Source organism: Perna viridis, chromosome 9 (genome assembly GCF_037379345.1).
Source record: "Perna viridis isolate PV_CMFRI_1.1 ecotype Kerala chromosome 9, ASM3737934v1, whole genome shotgun sequence".
Taxonomy (NCBI): Eukaryota; Metazoa; Mollusca; class Bivalvia; order Mytilida; family Mytilidae; genus Perna; species Perna viridis.
In genome coordinates, this window is record NC_142453.1 from 10,861,792 (window position 1) to 10,884,894 (window position 23,103).

The following is a 23,103-nucleotide window of genomic DNA, read 5'->3' on the forward strand; positions in this document are numbered from 1 at the left end:
AAAAGTGACATTGATAGGTTATGTAATATTTATCTTGCACCATTTTTTGTTTTGACATTTTATTTTCCAAGTAACGCTTGCACTCAAGTTCCTGTCTAAAATCCATCTGACAACTCTTGAAATAATACTTGTTTTATGTTCAAGCCAATATTTATATGACATTTAGAGTAAAATGTGCCTAAATTACCCAGTTCAAAGCTAAAGAAATCTGCTACTAAGACTAATTATGATGGTAAATTACATAATTATGACCAGATGGTTTTGGCTATGTTATACACACTCGTGACTTAACAGCATGTGGTATGCTAAATTGATAGACTCTTTAACATCATTAAACGGCAATAAGAAATAATTACTATTGTTCCTCCTCCTTCAGAACTATTTGTCTCAATAAGAATAACTACTTACACTAAAAGTGTTTGCAATGAACAATTATTCAATTATTGTGGGATCAACTTGGGGATGTTTGGGATGGGGTTGTGGCCACTGTTGCCAGTTTCCATTATCCTTTTTCGTTCCTTCATTTCATTACAACTTTCTTCCACTTAACTAAAAATTCCCTCCCTTGATTGGTAAAGGAGCAAATAAAATAAATTGCCTTGTTTTCTGCCCCTATAGTTCCCAAATTACTCTTACTTAAAGCCACCCTGACAATGATTGTTTGATGTACATGTACATGTAATATTCAATAGTTCAGTTGTTAGAAGATTTTTTATGTTGAATAAGCAAGTTTCACAGCAAAACTGCTCTTTATTGAGAGAACACGATCATATTTAAATATTTTGTTATCTGGATTGAAATTTAATTTAATTGTTTTCACTTGAATCTATTTTCATTGAAATTCTTTCAAGAGTCAGATGTCTTCAAGTTAGATGGTCGTCATCATGAACTCATAGATCATTGCTATGTGTCCATCCATCTGCATCATGAAAACTGATTTGTTCAACCTGTCTTAGTTTTCCTTTCCTCATTCGTCTACCCTGGACTTGACTTTTTATGGGCAACTCTGCAGGTGTTTCTTGAAAAGCATAAGAAGCTTACCCTACCGATGCACCTGGTCCATGCTCCCAGTTTTTAGCCGGGTTGCTCATGTCTGGTCTTTGTCCCCGGATTACATTCTTTTGATTTCCTTAGAATCTTGGTTCCCTTGATTACTCTTACAGATACATGGTCCCCTTGAATGATCTATAAAAAAAAAAGGGCTATTTAGTGCCAATGAAAATGGTTGAAGGTTGTTGTAAGTAAATGAAATTACAGGGTTCCAAGGTTAGAAATTGAGGGTTTCTGCCCTTGGTCAGAACCACACTAATTTGAAAACCCCTGATTCATTGTTATCTCTGACAGACTTCGTAGCTGAACCAGGCAGTGAATGTCATGAACCTCCTCTTGGTTTCTTTTCAACATAGATATTAGTTATTTTTTCTCTTCTTTATTTGCCCATCCTCTCTTTTCTTTATTCTTGTTGCAAACATTTCTACAACAATTTTGCTGACAAAAAGATGTTAATTCATAAACATGAAGTAACATATAAGTGAGATACAAAATGTGGTCTTTTACCTGTGCGGTTTTGACGAAAGATCAAAAGCAAATCATACCTGAGACAAAACGCTTAACCGTGATTTAGTGCTCAATAAAGGGATCATTAACTTGTGGTAAATGAATTTATCTCAAATATTGTGGTAACGTACAACTTTAAATATAAAGGAATACGTTGACCCACGTAGTGACGGAGAATACTAATATCAATAGAAGGAAATTACTGCATTACCATTAATGCCACATTGAAGTAGAGGTTGAATTTTCAAAAGAGATTTTGCCTTATTTATGTGAATTAAAAATCTTTTTACATGTATTTGATGGACCTTTATGTAAGTTTCTGTCTAAAAATAGACATGACTTTTGGAAGGTACAAAAGAAATATTTGTTAAGAATGTTGTGAATTTTATTGTTATTCTTTCTTATATATTTATAGATTTTTTTTATGAAGAAATATTTGGGTAATTTGAAGTATGGAACTAGCTTGTACTTTTCAAGTACGTGTGATACCATTCTGAAATAAACTTAACCATGAAATAAATGTCTGATTTGACCAATAAGATTTTTAAATGTTCCGTTTACAAATATCTCAAGAAAGATTTGGTTGAGTTAGCTTTTAATATCTTTTGGCACCAAAAATTGAAAAAAAAGATTGAATTCTTTTATCAGATTCACCTGCAATAATTACTTTTTACGATATCAGAAAAAAGATTTTGTTCTACATTTAAAAATGTTATATAAGTAATTATTGCAATTTCAATCCATTTGAAACATTTTCTAAATTTACAGAAATGTGACTTTCTGTATTCAACTTATGCGTTCAGTTACTACATTTCAGCTTTTAGGATCATAAATGGTATTTTAATTGAGAGTGAGTGTCTCATACTCATCACTGGGATCATTAGGAGAAATATATTAAGTCATTAAACTTACCTGTCTCAAAGAAAAATGAAAGTGATTATTTTCATAAATGAGGTAATTAAGGTGGGATGATGAATCCTTTTACACAATATGGCCAAAAAATAATAATGGTTTTGTTTCCTGCTACCAGCAAGAAAAATTATGATAGGTAGGTAGGGAAATTATTTTATTTTTCTAAAACATTTTACATTGAGGTTATGGGGAAATAATCTAGGCTTTAACATTGCCTGAGCCAAAAAGGCCATAAAATGTTTAGTGTAGGTAAAAAAAAAACTAGGGTTGGTAGCAGGAAACAAACATATTATTTTTTTGGCCTGACGTAATTCTGGGTCATTTTGATGAATAGAAGACATATAAATATATCTGGAACAACAACTTGAACAGAAATTGAAGTCTTGTAAAAATTCAGTGGTTTGTATTTTTTTAATATCTTTAAAGTTCAACTACCCAATGACAATCTAAGGCCTTCAATGAGGTCTGTAACTGTTACTGAATTAGAAATAAAAGTGAATATGGTGGATTTTTGACATGCTTGAATCACCTCCTGCCTGATTTTTGTAAAGACTTCTACCTAAAATCTCCTATATTGGTGTATATTAATAGTTTAACGGTGATAACACAAATCTCCTAAATGACATCCTGTAAGTGTACTAATTTTCGCGGTGTATTAATTTTCACTATTTTCGATGTGGACAGAAATGTGTGAAAAATAGTACATGCGAAAATGATTTATAACGCAAATCCTTTTTTTAATCAATGAAAATTGATACCCGAGATTATGCTTACTTGACAGAATCTGTGAAATTAATATGTTTTACAGTATTTCTATTAGATATAATTGTTGAACAACTTCACTTCATTTTTTTTGCTCAAAATTGAGAAAAACAATCTTTGTGAAGAAAAACGATTTTCTTGCTTGGGTTGGCACAGTGAAAGTCAGAAAGCAAACTGAGTGAAGATGACCTATATAGGGTATGCAAGTCTCATTCTAGCTTCATTTTCTTTCCTGGAATTTCTGATATAGAACGTGTTGAAAACTGAAGACCAATCTGCATTTTATTGTTTACTTCCGGGTACTCGAAATGCTGTATAACATTGCAAAATGATTTTCATTTTGTTCCACTGCACTTATGATGGTCATGGAATTTGATTCTGGTAGTTTAAGCACATTTTTTCCAAAAACAATTTTTAGGAAAAAGTTAAGAATCGTCCTTCTTTTCTTGATGTTTTTAATGAAACATTGACTATTTTATCATGTTGGTATTGTATGCTAATCCAACAAATGTTTAGATTTCACTTTGGTCTATAATTCTCATGTAGAATCTGCAATAATATTAGTTTTCTAAGTGCTCCTTAGCCTAAATACATATCATAAATATTAAATTTTATAGCCTTTTTAAAGATTTCATTCATAAATTGGAAATAGATATCTTGGTATGATTTATGACGATATATCTTGATCTTTTTTGTGTAGAAGGCTTTTTTCGACCTAATTGTTCAATTGCTCTAAAATGGAATTATTTTTTCCCCTGCGATCATGAATAACATAATTGGCTCCTGTCCCAAAGGCTGATGAGCAAGGTTATTTCTCACTTTGAGATTTAAATCCCCAGAATTGATAAATCGTGTTGTGCATTTAACGATTTTATTTCCTGCAGATTTCATTAAAATTGACTTAGATCAAAAGTATTTACAAACATTTAATACATCAAAGCAGTAAATGGCATTAAGTTACATCAATTAAAAGGGTATCAAATCTCATATAATGCAGGAGGGTTAGAGAGGACAGCTTAGTATAAACATGGCTACATCAAATCCTGAGAATATAAAACTATAAACTGCAGGTTTCTTCACATGGGGATTGTGGTTGGTGCATATTTCTCAATTTTCTAAGGGTTTTATGTAAACAAATCAAATTCACCCAGATGACCTCAAGTTATTATAAAATTAGTCACACCCTTATATCCATGTGTACACTGATAGAAAGTTTATTAGTGAGAATGAGTCACAAACTTTTTAACCCTTTTGGAATATATGTACATGTATCACTTATTCTGAATAAGTTCAGTATTGGTAAAAGAGATGTGCTGTAATAGGTCTGTATATGGGGTAAAGGTCATTAAGGTCAAGGAAAAATTGATATATCTCTAAAAAGCTATACTTGTTAGCATACATGTCCTGTACTTCTTAAAGATTTAGGTACGACAAAGTTCCGTCCTGAGTTTCATGAAAAGCCCAATTGAGGAATATCCTTAAATCCTTTTGGTTTGTTTTTTTTTTTTTCAAAATGTTAACATTGCATGACCTAATTGGTATAAATTATAGTTTAGGAGTGATTTGAGAAAAATGTTGGTGAAACCAGGTCCCAGTGCAATAAAGTATGTGTTTGAAGCTGTCCTTGCTGTTTTGGTAAAGTTTTAAGCTCATAGCTGTTGCCTCTCCTATATAATTGGGGAGACACCCATAAAATCTACGAAAAAATTAAAATATAAGGTTTGTGGGATTTTTGTTTAAAATTTTTATATTTTTTGTGAAAATGCTAAAAAATTGAATTTGTACATATAAATTATCTTAACCCTTCAAAATCTCCCATATAAGAAATTGTATATGGAAGTAATGAACTGTTCCAGAGGTCAACAGGTATGCAGACTATGAACAAAATGAGATCTAGAAACTTGGCATACAACACGTGTGTACTTCCTATACTCTTGCTGTGTTTACCTTCAAAACTATTTTAATTTAGCAAAAAAGTGAAGTTTTATCACCTTTTAATTACAAACAAATTCACCCTTGGAACAAAACACTCTCAGTTATTGCCTTTGAACGTTTTTAAAATACAGTTCTGTAGAGAAGCCTTTAGAATTGTGTAATTACTTAAGTGATAAATCTCAAAAAATAAAAATTCCCCCACGATTTTCTAGAATCTTACTTAGAAATAGTGTGAAGATTAAGTGCCGCCTGTGGTTTTTTAACTTGCACTCTCTTTGTACGTTTCCATCATTCCTATGTAAATCTCCTCTCATAAAACTTTTGAAGTCGTAATAAAAGCACTATGATAAATTGAGCTTAACTTCTAAAGGTAACAGGATTGTTTGTTAGAAGTTACCTTGAGAAGACTTTTTGTCAACTTTTTTCATGAAACGGAACATTATAATTAATAATTGTGCTTTGTAATGGAGGAATGATGAAAAAGAATGCATTATACTTGCTTGAATTGATGTCTTCATTACGTATAATGATGGTAAAAGGACATTTCTTTTATTAAGTAACATTTCTATCATAGTTATTATAAAAGATGTATACACTGTAGAGGTAGATCTAAGATTTCAGGTTAGGGGTGGCTAGATAAAGAATTAAATGTTCTTGAAAAGCAAGGCTAGAAAATTTGGGTGGGGTGGAGGTAGAATTTGTGAAGATCAAGATTTCATGAAAAGAAACAATTTTAAATTCCCTCTTTAGGTGGGTGTATGCCCTGGGTTTTCACCAGCCACTCACTCGAGTTTATAGCCTCTACATTAGTAGTAAGTAGCTTGGTCCCTTTTCCTCCTTTTTTTTAAATTTGTCTTTCTGTTAATGTAGCTGGTTTTGAATAAAAGTTCATTGTTTTTTCGTATTTCATTTTTGCTTGCAGCTTTTTGTAAATAAAAGCAATAAGGAATTTGTATACTGCTTACTTTCTTTGTTTTTTTTTCTTTTCTTTAATTGTATTATTTATTTGATAAATTTAAGCTGTTAATTTTTTTACTGCTATCTAATGTTGGGTTTTGTTATGGTTTCTTTAATTGTATGCAGCTTTTAATTAACCAAATAAAACTTTAATTGCTATTTCAGCATGATGAATTATTGTTGTGAAGGCCTCAGATAAATCTGTATACTAATTAAACAAGGCTGTAGTATGTTAACAAAATGTTTTGAATGTGATTTCTTCCCAAAATGAGTCAGTGCTACATTGTGTATATATATGTATATAGCTTATAAAAACAATGAAAAATTTAGGATCTTCCACATGAAAGTGTTAGATTTAATTGTGGGAGGTTTTTGGCTAAAATTACTTTATTTTTATGTGATTTCAAAATTTGATTTTAAGTATAAATCTCCCCCAAATAGGATGGTGTCAGTGTGGGAGAATCAACCTCATGATTATCAGGTATGGTATAGTCAGTTTTTTCCTGACCCCACAGCTCTTTTATGTTTTTTTAACACGAAAATGTGGAGTTGGGTTGAATTTGTAAATCAGTATTCACAGGAGATGAATTTGTCGAAAGGTCAAATATAAGTTTATCATGATTTCAAGACCTGTAATAGGAATTTGAAGACTTCTCATGCAGTTATGAACAGAAAATCTATCATATAGGTGTAGGATCTATCATATAGGTGTAGGTCTCTAAATGTATTGCTCATTGGTATTGATGAAGATCCATATCTTTGGAACTTTTCATGTTGGAGATGTTTCTCTTTAACATGCCTTGGATTGAAGGTTTATTTGTAAAAGGAAATTTATGTAAAATTTTTAAAGTACTTTTAACAGAAAATATAGTATTTTCAACCAAAAACCTTTCACAAATCTTACATTTTTTATGTGGGAGATTCTAAATTTTTCATTGAATTTGTGGTAGCCCCTCCCCCCTTTTATGTGGGAAGGATAACATTTATTGAAGTTAAGACTTATGCCTGACCAGAAAACAACTGCAGGAGTATATATGTTTCTATAAGTAAATTAGATATCAACAACAGCTATCTAAGATATTTTGGCATTATCTCCAATCTGGGAAGTATGATTTTCTGACTGTTTTTCACAAATGATATTTCACTTTTCATTTTTCTTTATAGATAATTTTTTACCCACTTTTTGACAATGGTCATACTTATACTAGTACCTCTTAATTGCAGTTAAGAAAAAAATAATGAAATAAAAATGAAATTTAAGATAGTAAATTATTATTTTTTTACAAATGTTAGCTCATTTTAAAACAGTTTTTTTTTACAAATACATCTTTGCATATATTGTACCAATTAATTCTTCTGTTTTTATCTCAGAAAGGTGGTTTAGTCACCTAAGGACTATAACTTGTTTCTATATTGAAGTATTCACAGTACAATTAACAGTAGGTCATAAGTATAGGATGCCCATGATATTTATCTCTTCCTTTATTCATATTTCATGGCAGTAACATGTTTATTGGTGATGTACATCATTATATCCTGACATGTAAATAATACCTCACTGTTTCAATGGCCTTTGTTATTGTTTTTTTAATATCTTCATGATGAACATATCATACTCTGAATCTTCCTTTGTCCTTTTCTTGGTATGGAAATAGTTCATTTTTTCTCTTTTGAAATGTGTCACTGATATGCTATTTGTTACAGTCCTATCTTGACTGTACTGTAGGATTGACCTATATGGCTCAGTTACTATAGATCTTTCTTTCAATCATATAAAATAACTAATAAAAAAGATGACATTGTCATGCCATTCACAGGAGTCTACATATAAAATAGTGGTAGACCCAATGGGGTTCTGGGTATGGAAACCCTCCTTTTGCTGACAGATTTTGTTCATTGTGAGCAAAATTTGGTGAAATGAGCAAGTATCAGTCTTGAATTTCTATAATCTCTGAATCTCTGAATAAGTAACTCAATTGACCATGATAGGTTGTTCTGTGGTGGCTAATTATTCATACAAATTTCTCATATTTGTAATAGCCAGGTAGATAATGCAATCTTTAGGAGTCAGGCATAATTGAAAAAATAATGAATCATGCTTAAAAAAACACACAAATTTGAAAATGTGGGCACATATATGTAGTTTATTGTTTATTGAAGATGTATTGACAGTGTATTGGTCTTAGATATGTCAGAGGATTCAGAAAAGCATATTTAAATTTACAATAGAATTATTAGGGGAAAGTGAGTTATCTCCCTTTGATGATAAAATTGCAATGCATTTTCATATCATTTATAGGTCAAATTACTGGCACTTTAAAATCTCGTCCTTTTTTTAATTGGGAAAATATGTGTCATAGGTATATTTGAATTTTGGAATAATATTACAAAACCTTGAATTTGTGAAATCATTAATTTTATAGAGAATGTTTAGAAAAAGAAAAGTCAATACCATTTAATCAGTGTAGTTTTGAACAGAAACACCCTTCCTACCCTTCAATTACCACTTAGGAAGTAATTATCTTGGATGGGATTAATATTTAGATATGTTTTAATTTAATATGATGCAAGTATATCACTGATTTCAAGTCTTATGTCCCTTACCCTAGTCTACTTCCTTAAGTATGCATGATTTAATTAAATCACTCCAAGTCATTTCAGCAAATTTTGAGTACATTGTTCAATCTAGTTTCTTTTTAATTTGTTTGTTTTCTCAATTTTTGTTTCTTGGCATTAAAAAAGGGTGATGGGTGTATTATATGCACCTGTTTTATGTTTTAATTATTGTAAAGGCAAAAAGTTCATCTGAAAGTTCTTAGAAGGTTATCATTGTCTGAAAAAAAAAGCAAATTACAAAAAAAATTCAATTTACAGAGTGTAGAGGATGCTCAATTGCTGGTAAACATGAAACCATTTTGTGCATGCTGACTTTTTTCAATGACCCTCCTTGTTAAATACTTGAAATAACTTTGTAGGTAGTTTTGTCCCCAATTTAATCCTATTGCATATGGACTAAATCCTTGAGTTTATGTATAGATATAATCCAAATCTTGTTTACAAATGTTTAACAGACTTGACTAGAAATAATTTTGAATTCCCGGTTGTGACCCAGAACACTACCTACCATTCACTAGTAAAATTATGCCCCCACTCAACAGGTGGGTTGTAAATTGGAATCATGTAGTAAGTCTGTCATTCGGTCCATCCTAATTTGGTTGCAATTATCTCAGCTCCCAATGGAAGGATTGATTTTGAATTTGGTGTGTAGCTTCTTATAGACAAGAGCATACATTGTAAGCCATTATGGGTGCTATCAGATATCAGGTTCCTGTTACGTGGGACCAATTTTCCCTATATGGAATGATAAAGAAAATTATCACAAAAATCTCAGCTACCAATTGATGGATCAGTTTCTAATTTGCGATAGGTGTATTTTGTTAGTGATTTTGGTCGCTCTATGATATCAACTTCCTGTTTGAGTTATGGTACGCCTAGCACAACAATACGTGGAACTTGAATGTTGGGTTTTTCACTTAGGGCCCAATATGAAATTCTGATGAATGGACTAAATTTAGGACATGATGCAGTACCATGCTAAATAGTTCTACGGAAATCTTTAGTATACATACATTGTATCATGGTCTTAGCAAAACCTGAATAATGTTTAATTAGGTAACTGTCACCGTTAAAAAATTGAATTAGGATAACTGCCTTCTTACTTAATTTCTTAAAATGGGAATGGCAAAACTGTAGTATGTATCTTTGAAGGATGAATATTGAAATTTGAGAAATACTTAGCAATAATTCAGTTAAGATACTTTTGTAATCCATGGTGCAGTTTACTCTATAGGATATTGAAAATGAATTTTATGAAGAATTTATAGAGATTCCTGTAAATCTGAATGACTTAATGTGAGCATTTTATGTAAGCTCCTATGATATTCATTTAAATTGAATGCACTCAAATTTAATTTTGTTTTCCATCCCTGAGATTACTTACTGAGCAGATGCAATAAGGATAAAAAATTTGGTAAAGTCCATGGATATACAAAATTTACCTAGTACTTAATTATAAAGAAAACTGAATAGAATTCAAAGGCATATTTGCTTAAACTAGAAAAAATGTAGACACCTCATGTACTGAAGGTGCTTATATCAAACATAATTGTTTTCGTTTTATACCACCAACTATGTTTTGAAACCTGCAATGATACATGTAGACATTCAAACTTAGACTGTTTCTTTCCTTCATGGTCACTATCTGAACCTCCTCCCCCAAATACATATAGGAATTGCTCTGTGTGTGTATGTGTATCTGTTCACCTGTCTACATTTCTTGTAGGCAAAACTCCTCCTAAATCATTCAAGGGATTTGGGGTTGAACTGATACCGGATACATAGACTCCAAAGGGAGATAATTCAAATAATGAAATACTGTACATTTGTTTCTAGGGGTAACCTCTCATCAGGGTAACCTCTCATCAGGGTAACGTATCATCAGGGTAACCTCTCATCAGCAGCATTAGAAACCAAATATGTAGGAAGTTCAAGACACGAAAGTAAAAAATAGTCCACACATTTAACTGCTGAAATAGAATGGTAATTGTATAATTCACATTTTGTGGATGGATTAGTCTAGAAAATGGGAGTGTCTGAGGAACCAACATACCAGACATGCAATGAATAAATGCATATCATTAGATTTTTTTTGTTAAAATGTACTTTTAAAAGGAAGATAGATATTGTAAAAAGTCTGATATTAGGAACAAACATTTTGGGGATTTTTGATATGCAAGAGGCTATTTACAGATTCATGTGTGACATGTATATAAGTACACTGATACTGGCTGATTGTACATGTACTTTGTTGAACCAGTGGTTGGCTGGCAGTATATAATGATTTTCTGCATATTTATAATGGTGCATTGTCCTAAGCATATTGGTTTCCAAGCCAAGAACCATATTTATGCTGAGATGTGCTATTTTCTGCTACTTGGAAAAGTTACAGCAAGTAAAGTAGTTTACTTCATGAGATAGAGTTGGTCTTCTCTGTATTGAATGACTATTTTTATACCTGATGAAACTGTATATTTACTTCTGAATTTGCCAATTTCCGCTTCGTAAAATCTTCCCTGTATAAAGCAGTAATTTCTGATCGAAGTATTATACTTGTGTCCATTCTACGTTTTGTGTGATAAATGAAGATATTTTTACAGGTTGGAAACAACGCTGAAAATTAGAGTTAATCCCCCCCTTTGGGGCACTACCATGTAATATGGTTGTTTTTTTTCTATTAGAAAAATTAAAAGTTCTAAAATTGTCATATTTTATTTAAAAGTGGGAATATTTAATGTATTTCAAGTATATTTTATGAAGAAGTATGCTTTTCATTCTACGGTAATGTGTGAATAATTGTGGGCATTGAAATGTTGCATTTTACTTGGGTCTGTAACTTTGAAATAATGAAAATAAAAATTTACTTTCTTTACCAAAGTTGTACTGGTACCTAAAATTACACCAATATTCTAAGTTTTTAACAATATTTCATCTTTAGAAAACTTCAAATTTCTAGAATGGAGAAAAAAAACTCTATATGACGGGTAGTATCCCAAACAGGGGGGCTAACCCTAATTTGAGGTCTTGTTCCAAACCTTTTAAAAGGTTATATAATGTTATAGTAGTTTGTTGGTATAGTTGGAAGAATTTAGTTCCACTTTTGTCATAATTATCATTATTTTTTGGGGGAGCTTCTACTTAAGCTTAGCAATTTATTCAAAACCTACTGAATTTTTCAACAGACTTGGTCAGGTCAATGCCTCTTTGTTTGCTGTTTTATTAAAGAGTAATCAAGGGAACCAAGGTTATAGTGGTAATCAAAAGAATGTAATCCAGGGACAAAGATTAGACATGGAAAACAAACATACACAACAAAGAACATGAAGAAACTAAAATCATACATACAAAGTAACAAAAGCAAATGAGCAACTCAGACTCCACTAAAAACTGGGAGTATGGACCAGGTGCACCGCTAGGGTAAACATCTTCTGCTTTTCTAGAAACATCCGCCGAGTTGCTCATAAAAAGTAAAGTCCATGGTAGATTAAAGAGGAAAAGAAAACTATGACACATTGAATAAATCAGTTTTCATGGCGCAGATGGATACACCATAACGATCCATGAGTTCATGATGACGACCGTAAAACTTCTGTAGTGATTACTTCAGTCTTGTAGCAACATAACCCTGTTCTAGAAGCCTATTTGTTAGAATTCATATAAATCGATATCTATTGTTATTTTAGATTCATCCAATGAGTATCTGTAGCCAAGACGTTGCTGAACAATTAGTATATGGTTGGGTTGGTGTGATGAGGTTGGAACAGATTCAAGCCCATTGTATGAGTCTTTATGAACAGGTAAAGATCACATGTTTAAATAAACAAAAGAAAAGTCATCTCTGCTCCACCAGTGGTCTATTTGCACAGTGTAGATGCTATACCAAATTGATTCCAAATTTCATCTAACCAACCACTTAATTTCTAGACAGTAAGATTTTGATATACATGTGCTTACATATGTGTGCAAAAACAGTACGTATTGACAATATTCATTATCCTAAAACATGCATATGTTTATGTAAGAATAATGAATAAGTGAACTATAGCCAGATGTAAAATGTAAAAGGGAACTAAATACAAATAAAATGCATAACAACATATAAAGTGAGGCCCTAATTTTCAGCCTTACTGCCGTCGTCAGGGACATATAGTTCTAAAAGGATTTTTTTTCATATGTATACATACCTTATCAAAATTTGCTGCTACAGGCATGTTGACATATCACACTAATGTTAGTCTTTGTAGTAATTGCTGAGTAAAAGTGGAACCTGTCTAAACAAAACCCTAAATATTCCAAAGACCTGTCTAAAACAAACCCTATATAATCCGAAAACCTGTCTGAACCAGACATTACTGTTAAAGTGTATTGTTTGTGGGGTACCAATTTTCATGGTTTTCATAGGTAGGCCAAACCTATGAAATTTGATTTGTAAGAGTTATGTCCCTTACCCTAGGTCTACCTCTTTAAATCTGAGAAAATTCTTTACTGTTTGTTATGTCATCAATTTCGAAGACCTTGAACTTAAGAATATTCTCTTAAGACTTTTTTTTTATTTTAACCAAACCCCTGTATAAACTGAACCAGTCTTAAAGAGTGGTTTTGTTTAGACAGATTTCACTGTACCTAAATGACATATTTCTAAAACTTTTTTTAATCTTGAATATCCACATTGTGGTTAAAAGTTTGAATTTTGTTTTTGAAACTTGTCTTAAATGACCTTCAAATGGAGAGCAATATCATCGTCACATAAGACAGGTGGTCTTTATAAACAGGCTGAATTTACATAGAATGTAATGCACAGGGATATTTTAATCGTTGTCTTTTTTAGACAGGCCATTGCTGAATACAGGCAGGGTTACTACAGGTTTGACTGTTCTTGATCTGGCCAAAATCATTACATAGAAAATTTTATTTAAAAAATAGATAGGATGTAGTTTTAACTGCATGTACACTAAAGCCACCCCCACCCCCCAAAAAAAAATATTTAGGAGTCTATAATATAGTCTCCCTCTTTATATACTTCTTACACTGTTTTACTTTTTGGAGAATGTCACAGTGTGCATCTAATATTTATATTCATTACCGGTATTAGTACATTACCTTACTTCAACAATCCATGTGAAAGCCATCACAGGTGTTTCATTTTCACCTGCGGCATCTTCCCCTTTGATGTGACATCATAAGAGATTGTATGATGATTAACATTTAATTTAATTATTAGGTAAAAAATGCCTTTTGTTTTTTAACTGTCACTTCTCTATTTATTTTATGACATGACAAATTTCAACATACATTCCTGTTGTTTTTTTTTTTCACAAAGAATTGAAAAATGATTTTTGTTAAAATATTTGATGAAAATTTTTCTAACAGTCCTTTGTGCTTTTTATCATGGTAAAAGATCGCTTAATATATGTCAACCAAACTTAGTCCTTAAGTAGTACTTAAGCTAAGAATCATGCAAAATGTGATTCATGGGTGAAAGGCCTACTTATTTTTGTTTTTGATATTTTGTTTGAAATGCTATAGTAAACAGAAATAAACATTTGGTTTTTTATTTCACCCATATTCTTAAGAGATAAAAATTATATAGAATGCACAGTAGATTTCAAAATTAAGGGAGATAACTATGTAAAAGACACTCAAATACAGTAGAATCTATTGGATTTTCAATGTTGATCATCTAATAAGAACAGGCAGATTTGAATGAATAATTACAAATTTCATAGTATAGACCCATAAAACAACTTAATTACAAAAATAAAAATATGTAGCCTTTTTTTGGGTGTACATGTATCACATTTTTCAGATTTTGCATGATTTTTACAAAGACAGCTACTTAAGCTCTTAAATCTGGGACCATATTAGTGTTTTGACATCAGGAAATTGTGATGGGGATTTTTTACAGATTTTTTCTATTGAACATACTGTTAAATCAGTTGTAGTATTTTTAGAAGTTTTTAGAAGTCTATTAAAGTACAAAGTAAAAATTAATTCCAGTATTTGAAAGGAAATAATCCAATTAATTAAGTTTGTTGTCCTGTTATATATGAATTTAAGGAGTTAGACCTAGGGTAAGGGACACAACTCTTAGAAATCATTGAAACGTTTGTATTCAGCATTTTACATCAATCTCATTTAAGCATCAAAGTACTTAGACTGATTTCATTCGGTTTCAAATGAAAGCTTGATAGGCTCTGGTGTAATTGAATATGATACAAACATATCGCTGATTTCGAGAGTTATTTCCCTTACCTTATGTCTACCTCCTCAAATAAAAAGTTATCCAAATCCCATAATTATTTGAAACCAGTTAGTACTTATTGGGCTAGACTATGGAATAAAGGAGACAAATATTGCTGGGATATCAGTGATTCTTGAATCTTCATGTTCCACTATCAGCTTTATTTGGGACAAAAAAGTAATTTACAGTATTTTTTGTACATTTTTTATTCCAAAATATTATCATGCATCCTGGAAAAAACTGTTCAGTTAAAGTTAGAATTCCTTCTAGGTAAAAATGATGTTGGCGAAAACATAAAAGAGTCTAAAGATTGGATATGTCAAGGGTGTGGAAACTCTCTGCCCAGTTTGTTAAACGTTTAGCGTCAGTTTGCCACACATGTACATTTTTGTCTATGGAAAAATGAAAAAAGAAATTATATATAAGTAACCGTTTTGAAATAAATTTGTTTTGTGAAATTTATAAGAGACCAATATTACCAACTTCTCATTTTTCAAACTCATCCTCACCTGAGTTGAGCATCAGAACCCAACATAATGATAAACAGATGAATCTAGCTAGAATCAAATATTTAGTTTTAAAAGAAAGCATGGGCAAGCAATGTTTTTTTTTTTTTTTTGGTTGACAAGTAAAATTTTCATTCTGGCTTGCCTAGGGACATTTGAAGTAATATTGCAACATAGATGCTGGTTGATTTGGGTAATCAAGGGAACCAAGAATGTAGCAGACATAAAAAAAAATGTAATCCAGGGACAAAGATATGGAAAACAGGCACACACAACAAAGAACATAAAATATCCTAAATGATAGACTGTCGGACTACATTTGTGATCTTGGGTGGTGGATAGATCAAGGTGTATATGTTTGTCGAGACATATTTGATCTCTGATGTATCAGAAGGCAAGAGAAGTGAATAGTTATTGTCTATGAAGTGTGAGGACAGTATGCCAAGTGTGAGGACAGTATGCCAAGTGTGAGGACAGTATGCCAAGTGTTTCAAACTCCAGTACCAAGTAATAAATACAGCTGATTCTAGGAATAATGAATAAATTTCTATCTTTCCTTAAAAAAATTGATTCTTGTGTTGCTATTTTGATTGTAATTTGACTGTTAACTTCTCATTTTACTTAATTTCATTTTTTCTTTTAGAAGTAAAATTTGATAAATTCTTCTTACCAGTAAAATTTACTGTTGTCTTTTCATTTTACTTAATTTTATTGTTTTCTTTGCAAATAAAATTTTATGTTGTTTTTGACAATTGAAATTATTGTTATTTAAAAAAAATGTATTTTAATTAATTTCATTGTCTTTTTTATGTTATCTGTTCACCTGTATAATTTATTGTTTTGTCTTTTCACAATTTAGTTTATTTACAAATTAGTTATTTTATTATTTTTTTAAATTTTATTTTACTGATAAGAACACTTCTGCTGACATTTATCATGAGGATTTAACCACATTTTTCAACATTTTTTGTAAATTTTTGCATAAAGTTTGTAGTTTCGATTTTTTTTGACATTTTTGTCGCTTAGCTACACTCCACAAATTTACTTTTTTTTTTTACTTATACAATAAACCATAAACATCAATTGAAATATACTTGACGCATCAATCTAACGATTTTCTTTGTATAAAACATTTGACTGAGATAACCCAAGTCCAAAAATACATCTTATGGACAACTAATTAACATACCGTTGGATTGCCGATAAATTGACTTGACAGATGAAAGAGAATAGGACAATTTTGTTTGTTGTGTTGTCTTTGATGTGATTGTTTTTATTTTTTAATTTCTTCTGATCACAAAATAAGCAGACGTAAAGGGCCTCTTATATCATAATGAAATGGGTTGTAAAAGGGAAGAAGTGGTCCTCTTAACAACCTGAAGAGTGTTTCAAGTATTCTCTATTGTTTTATGAAAGTCTCTCTGCCTCCAACTTCTGATCTGACGGGCCAGTTCAAATATAGCGCAAAATGCTGAGTCTTGAACCTTAATATTGTACTGTGAAAGTACAGTTGTTGGTGGGATACCAGTTTTCATGGTTTTCGTGGGTAGGTCACACCATAAAGTATTTGATTCTTCCCAAATCCATGAAATTTGTTATTGATTAATTAAAGTACTTTCACAGTATGTGGACATCACATCGATGCACTTTCTAGCCATGTATATTGATTTAAATGTATTTGAAATGTCCCATTATTTACACTTTGGTATTTTTGTGCCAATATTTTTTGCTGTGTTCAATCTATAAATAAAATTCACAGTATCAATAGATTGAGATGGTGAAAAAAAAGATGGTTCTTTGACAATCCATGGAAATTTATAACCACATTTTTAAGTACTTTTTATTTCTTTTTTTGTTCACTTTCGATTTGAATATTACATGTACATGTATGATTCATCATTCAGAATTTAAATAAAAATATTTACATGTACATGATGTTGGTGGATACCAGTAAATGTATGATACTCATCATAGAAATGTGCTATTACACAGGCAAATGTGTCACATATGAGAATCATGTGGTTTGCATAATATGATAATCATATGACTATTATATGTTAATTATCATATGATTTTTATAGATTATCATGAATTGAGCATCATATGATTATGTGTAGCCCATTTAGCTGTGAAGTCCATATAAATGTAGACATTTTTTGACTGGAGGAAAATTGTTTTGCTTACAGTTATTTTAGAATTAGAATGTCCATAATGTTCATTATTGTAGAAAATACATGGACCTAGTTTCTTCTCAGTATCAGTATTATGCATTGCCATTTAAATATTGCCTGTTCAAATCATATTTATTCAAAAACAGTTCATCTCATTTCTGATCTTTTAACTTGAAAGGTACTAAAATATGTATTAGCTGTCTTAAATTTCATCAAATTAGTTTTATATTTATATTAATTTTGACACAACGTGTGTGCATTGGACTTAACTTGTCGTGCTGCATGAATTTATAAAATATTATATTCAGACATTTTCATCAGTGTTTTTATACCCTTAATTAATTTAGTGACACAACTTAGTAACACTACTCACACTTCTTAAACAGAGGTACATGCATCATTTTGAAGTGGGTTTTTTTTTTACAGGAACTATTCTGCAGCTATTCATACCATTAACTTGAGGGAATAGGGCTGAACTTCACCATTAACTTCAGGGATTAGGGCTGAACTTCACCATTAACTTCAGGGAATAGGGCTGAACTTCACCATTAACTTGAGGGAATAGGGCTGAACTTCACCATTAACTTCAGGGAATAGGGCTGAACTTCACCATTAACTTCAGGGATTAGGGCTGAACTTCACCATTAACTTCAGGGATTAGGGCTGAACTTCACCATTAACTTGAGGGATTAGGGCTGAACTTCACCATTAACTTGAGGGAATAGGGCTGAACTTCACCATTAACTTGAGGGAATAGGGCTGAACTTCACCATTAACTTGAGGGAATAGGGCTGAACTTCACCATTAACTTGAGGGATTAGGGCTGAACTTCACCATTAACTTCAGGGATTAGGGCTGAACTTCACCATTAAATTGAGGGAATGGGGCTGAACTTCACCATTAACTTTAGGGAATGGGGCTGAACTTCACCATTAACTTGAGGGATTAGGGCTGAACTTCACCATTAACTTCAGGGAATAGGGCTGAACTTCACCATTAACTTGAGGGATTAGGGCTGAACTTCACCATTAACTTCAGGGATTAGGGCTGAACTTCACCATTAACTTCAGGGAATAGGGCTGAACTTCCTTGATTAATAGACCATTATCTAATGAACATCCCTAAATGGTAAACTAAACAATTGACCAAGAGACTTCCTACTACAATTAAATTAAAATAACTATGAATTGAAAGTTTTAATCTCCTTGTCAATTATCCAATTAAATACCTGAGATATTTCATCAGATAATGGTCTTTCAATCAATCCATTCCCTGATTAATTGTATTACTATCTGTAATTCTTGGATACTACACTGTACATGAAAATTATGTTCGTTTTACATTTTTGTGATTTTTGCCATAATGAATAACAAGCTAGCCTGCTTCAAATTCAGGGCAGATCCAAAAGTGTGTGGGAGAGGGGATTCTTGGGATTGAAGGACCCCCCCTTTTTGTTGGACAATGAATTAAATACAATATTTTGGCAAAAATGAGTTCATAAATGCTTGAAACACTTGCGTTTTATGCACAACTCTGGATCCAGGCTTTTCGGAAAAAAGGAGTGAAGACTTAACATTTTGTGATTGTGAACCCATTAAATTCTTCACCATAGATATCACAATAATGGAATGCCAATATTACCAAAACTGGTTGGATGGAATTAGATGCCGGTACATTTGAGCAAAACCTTGAATGCACTGGTGTTTTGCCTTAGTAACAAGTGACAATCTCCATGCACCACGGCAGACATTTGTTCAGTCTCTTATTAACCGCTTTAAACAAGCCTTTCGAAATTCTCAGACACGTTTCAAATAAAATGTTGTATGATAATCGGATAACGCCTTGTAAAATCATTGAATTTTTCCTGACTTTGCAAGATTCTTGCATTTTCTGAGAGGGCTGGCTGCAGTGTGAATTTCGATGTCAGAGGCTGTTTTGGAGCTCAAAGTTGAGAATCAGTATAGCGTAATGACACTATGAAACTGAAATACAAGCAATGATTTATCTGTATTTTCAGGCAAAAGTTGCCATCAGAAGAGGTGCTACTGCAGTGGTATTTGATGTTACTGATGTTCCCCAAGCTGCTAGACTGGTAAGGGATTTACCTTAAACTGAACAAGGGTGGATATATAGATTTTGGAGGGGAAGGGGTTCCAAAAAAAAAATATGATAATAATAATGGAGGTTCCGGGTTATTATTTACTAATGTTTTGTCTAAATTTAGTACAAAAAAAATTATTTTGTTCAATTTAATTAGTTGTTGTTGAATTTTTCAACAAAAATTGGGGTTCCAAATTTCAGAACTCACCTCTTTAATCTATTGCTGCTGAATGCATTAGCAGCAATCCTCTAGGTACAAACATGGGGAGATTATTAGTCATAACAACAGCACAGATTTGTCAACAAACATAGAAGAAATGTTTCATGAACAACAACAAAATCTAAAACTTGGAACATTTCACTGATTACCATTTTAATTCTTTTTTGATTTTCTTAAGATCAATATCACAGAAATATAGCATGATTAAAATTTTCACATTTACAATAAATTATAGGGAAAGGTTAAAATAATTGTTTGCTTAGTTAGTCACAGATGATGTAATGGACACTCTGCTGCTTCTGGAAAATAAAAAAAAAAAAACATTAATAGAGTCCTTTTCCAAAAGATGCATGATGTCAACAAAAAAATGAAAAAGTCGACCTAAAGCTGTTATATTTTTGACATTGTGCCATGCCCACAGTGCACAACAAAACATAAAAACCATGGAGTTGAATATAAACTCCCAAAATAAAAACATGTGGAAAATCTGCTTTTCTATATCATTGCACCTGCCCTTTCTGTGTATACTCAACATGCTGGGGACTGCTATTATACAATCATATATTTATAATTCAATGGGTGGTCCTTTTTGTTACAGTTATTTTTGGTATTTATCTGTTTTCTGAGATTATATCATGGTGTGAGTTTTATTGTCCTGAAGTCTCAACTCAATATTTCATTCAAGTACATATTGGAGATTTTAGAATAGATTGTTTCCTGAACAAAGGTCTTGTTTTTTTAAGAGTTTCTAAAAATGAATTATGTATTCTTGACTATGATAGAACAGCTGGGATGAAAATAATTTAAGTTGTCGATAAGTTCATACTGTAGGGAAATATATTGGTTTTGTTATTATAAGATGTTTGCATGCAAAATGGAGAGATTCATGCTAGAAGTTTCTTTTTTACAGTAGATATATGTATTTGTTCTGCAATAATAGAATTTAAACCACAAGCAATCCTATTTTGCCCTTTTCAATTTCAAATGAAACTAAAGTACTTCAAACTCTTTTGAAAGATGCTTTTTTTTTCTTTTTTATGAAGAAATTTGAGAAAAGCTCCTATGTTTTTGAACTCATTTTTCTCCTTTCATTGCTGTGTTTATAGAGTAATAACAGGCCGTAGATTTTAATATGGTTTTGAGTTCTCTTTCAAGAGCAATTTTGATATATTCAAAATGAAGGGAAAAATTTGAAGTTATTTGTGACGCCTATTTGATATTCATTACAGTATGATGTTTTTTTGGTATAATCTTTCAATTTCCTTTGGAAGCTGGAGAGATATGTCAGTATTCATCTGTCTCCTAATTTGTTCACATTTTTACATGATATTTTTTTAACTAGTATCAATTTTTATGAAGAGCACTAGGAATTATTTTAAAGGGTTTCCAATCTGTGAAGGTTGAAGGTGAAAAAATTTAAATTTTGATATTAAATTTGTTAATTCAGCTATTAATGATTGGGGTTTTGCCATTTAACATGTTGAAGACAGAAATATGATGAAATTTTTGTGGTTCAAAGAATGTGCTGTAGATGCCACAAAATATGTTAAGACAATATCAAGTTCAATTTTGTCATTTGTAGATCAGGTAATGATTCACTGGGGAGGAACCCAGTGCGTTCCCTCCCCCTTTGTATCACAAGAAACAATTTTGGCATGAATTCTTCATTTTTCACATATTATACAACCAACCGGTTTTGCATTCTATTTTAGTTACAGCGGTATGCATCCATGCAGCTTGACCGACCAGTGATAATTATAAGTGGGCGTGATGCAGCAAGACTAGTGACAATCATACAGACTCAAGAGGATGCTTGGGCAAGAATCAGAAAGTTCAATGCTCTTAATTTAAGTCCAAATGTAAGAAAATTTTTAGCCTAAAAGAAATACTTGTTAAAAATGGATTGATCGATTCCACAAAAGTGCATATTTGTAGCAGTGTAACGTTTCTGAACCAAACCTCTTTTGAACTGAAGTAATGGTATGATTAAAGCAGGTTTCTGGTTTAGGCAGGGTTAAAATGTGTTTAAACTTATTTTAGGGACTTGGTAAGATGTTTGATTTACACAGTTACATGTATCTAGTAAATCCAGGGTTTGGTTTAGACAGGTTTAAAATGTATTTTTAAAAACTTGCATGTAGGGACTTTGGAAGATGCCTGGTTTACACATAATCTGGTATATCCAGGGTTTGGTTTAGACAGGTCTGTCTTTAATTGGTTACTTCTGCTAATCATAGGAACTCAAAATCACATGACCATTCTCTAAACCACTCATATGTGTATACAAAACAAGAAGCCAAAATCTAGAAAACTCTTGTGAATTGCCGAATTAAAAAAAAAAAAAAACAATACTCAAAAGTGTACTTAAATTGGTAAAACAAAACCACATTATTAGTGAAACTTCTCAGTAAGAAAAAGGTATATTTATTAATACCTGTTTCTGACCCAGTTTTAGCAAAATGCATTAATTGCATTTTAATAATTGGTGTTATCAAATTCAACTAATGATGTTATTTTTGTAACTTTTTATTTTTTTAGGATAATAACACAGAGTTTTTAGAAGTAGGGATTTTTGTAGCTGTCTTTGTGATAGTATGTGTGCTTGGTATAGTCACAGTTATTGTAAGTATTCAGAGTGGTAAAATTATTTAGATTTTCTACACTTATATCTTGACAGAAATATTATTTTTGCTACCACTATCAGTATCTAAAAGGGTTCAGAATTGTTTTGGAGGATTGATGGTTCAGGACCTTCATAGATTTCAAGTCAAAAGTTCACTAAATGTGAGTCAAAGGTCCTCATTAGAGATTCTTTGTAATGTCAAGAAGGTTCAAGACTTATGTTATGAAATTTTAAGTAGCACTCCATCTGAGAAACATGCAAGATATGATTTATGGTTGGTAAGCCTTCATATTTTAATTTTTGATATTTTGTTTAAAATAATATAGTAAACAGAAATTAACATGTGGTTTTTCATATAACCCTTTTTTTTTAGGAAATTAAAATTATATAGAATGCACTGTAGAATTCAAAATTAAGGGAGATAACTCTGTAAAAGACACTAAAATATGATGTAAACTGTTGGATTTTCAATATGGATTATCTCCTAAGAGCAGACAGATTGG

General features: G+C 31.6%; 1 protein-coding gene across 1 annotated transcript in view; it reads left to right on the forward strand.

The window, feature by feature from the left end:
* Nucleotides 1-23,103, forward strand: part of LOC148606670 (uncharacterized) — a 65,356-nt gene that overhangs the window by 23,670 nt on the left and 18,583 nt on the right. The window contains exons 2-5 of the mRNA XM_088544459.1: nucleotides 12,423-12,536; nucleotides 19,675-19,749; nucleotides 21,690-21,836; nucleotides 22,516-22,599. Coding sequence (XP_088400585.1) covers nucleotides 12,423-12,536; nucleotides 19,675-19,749; nucleotides 21,690-21,836; nucleotides 22,516-22,599 — 420 coding nt within the window. The remainder of the gene's footprint in view (nucleotides 1-12,422; nucleotides 12,537-19,674; nucleotides 19,750-21,689; nucleotides 21,837-22,515; nucleotides 22,600-23,103) is intronic.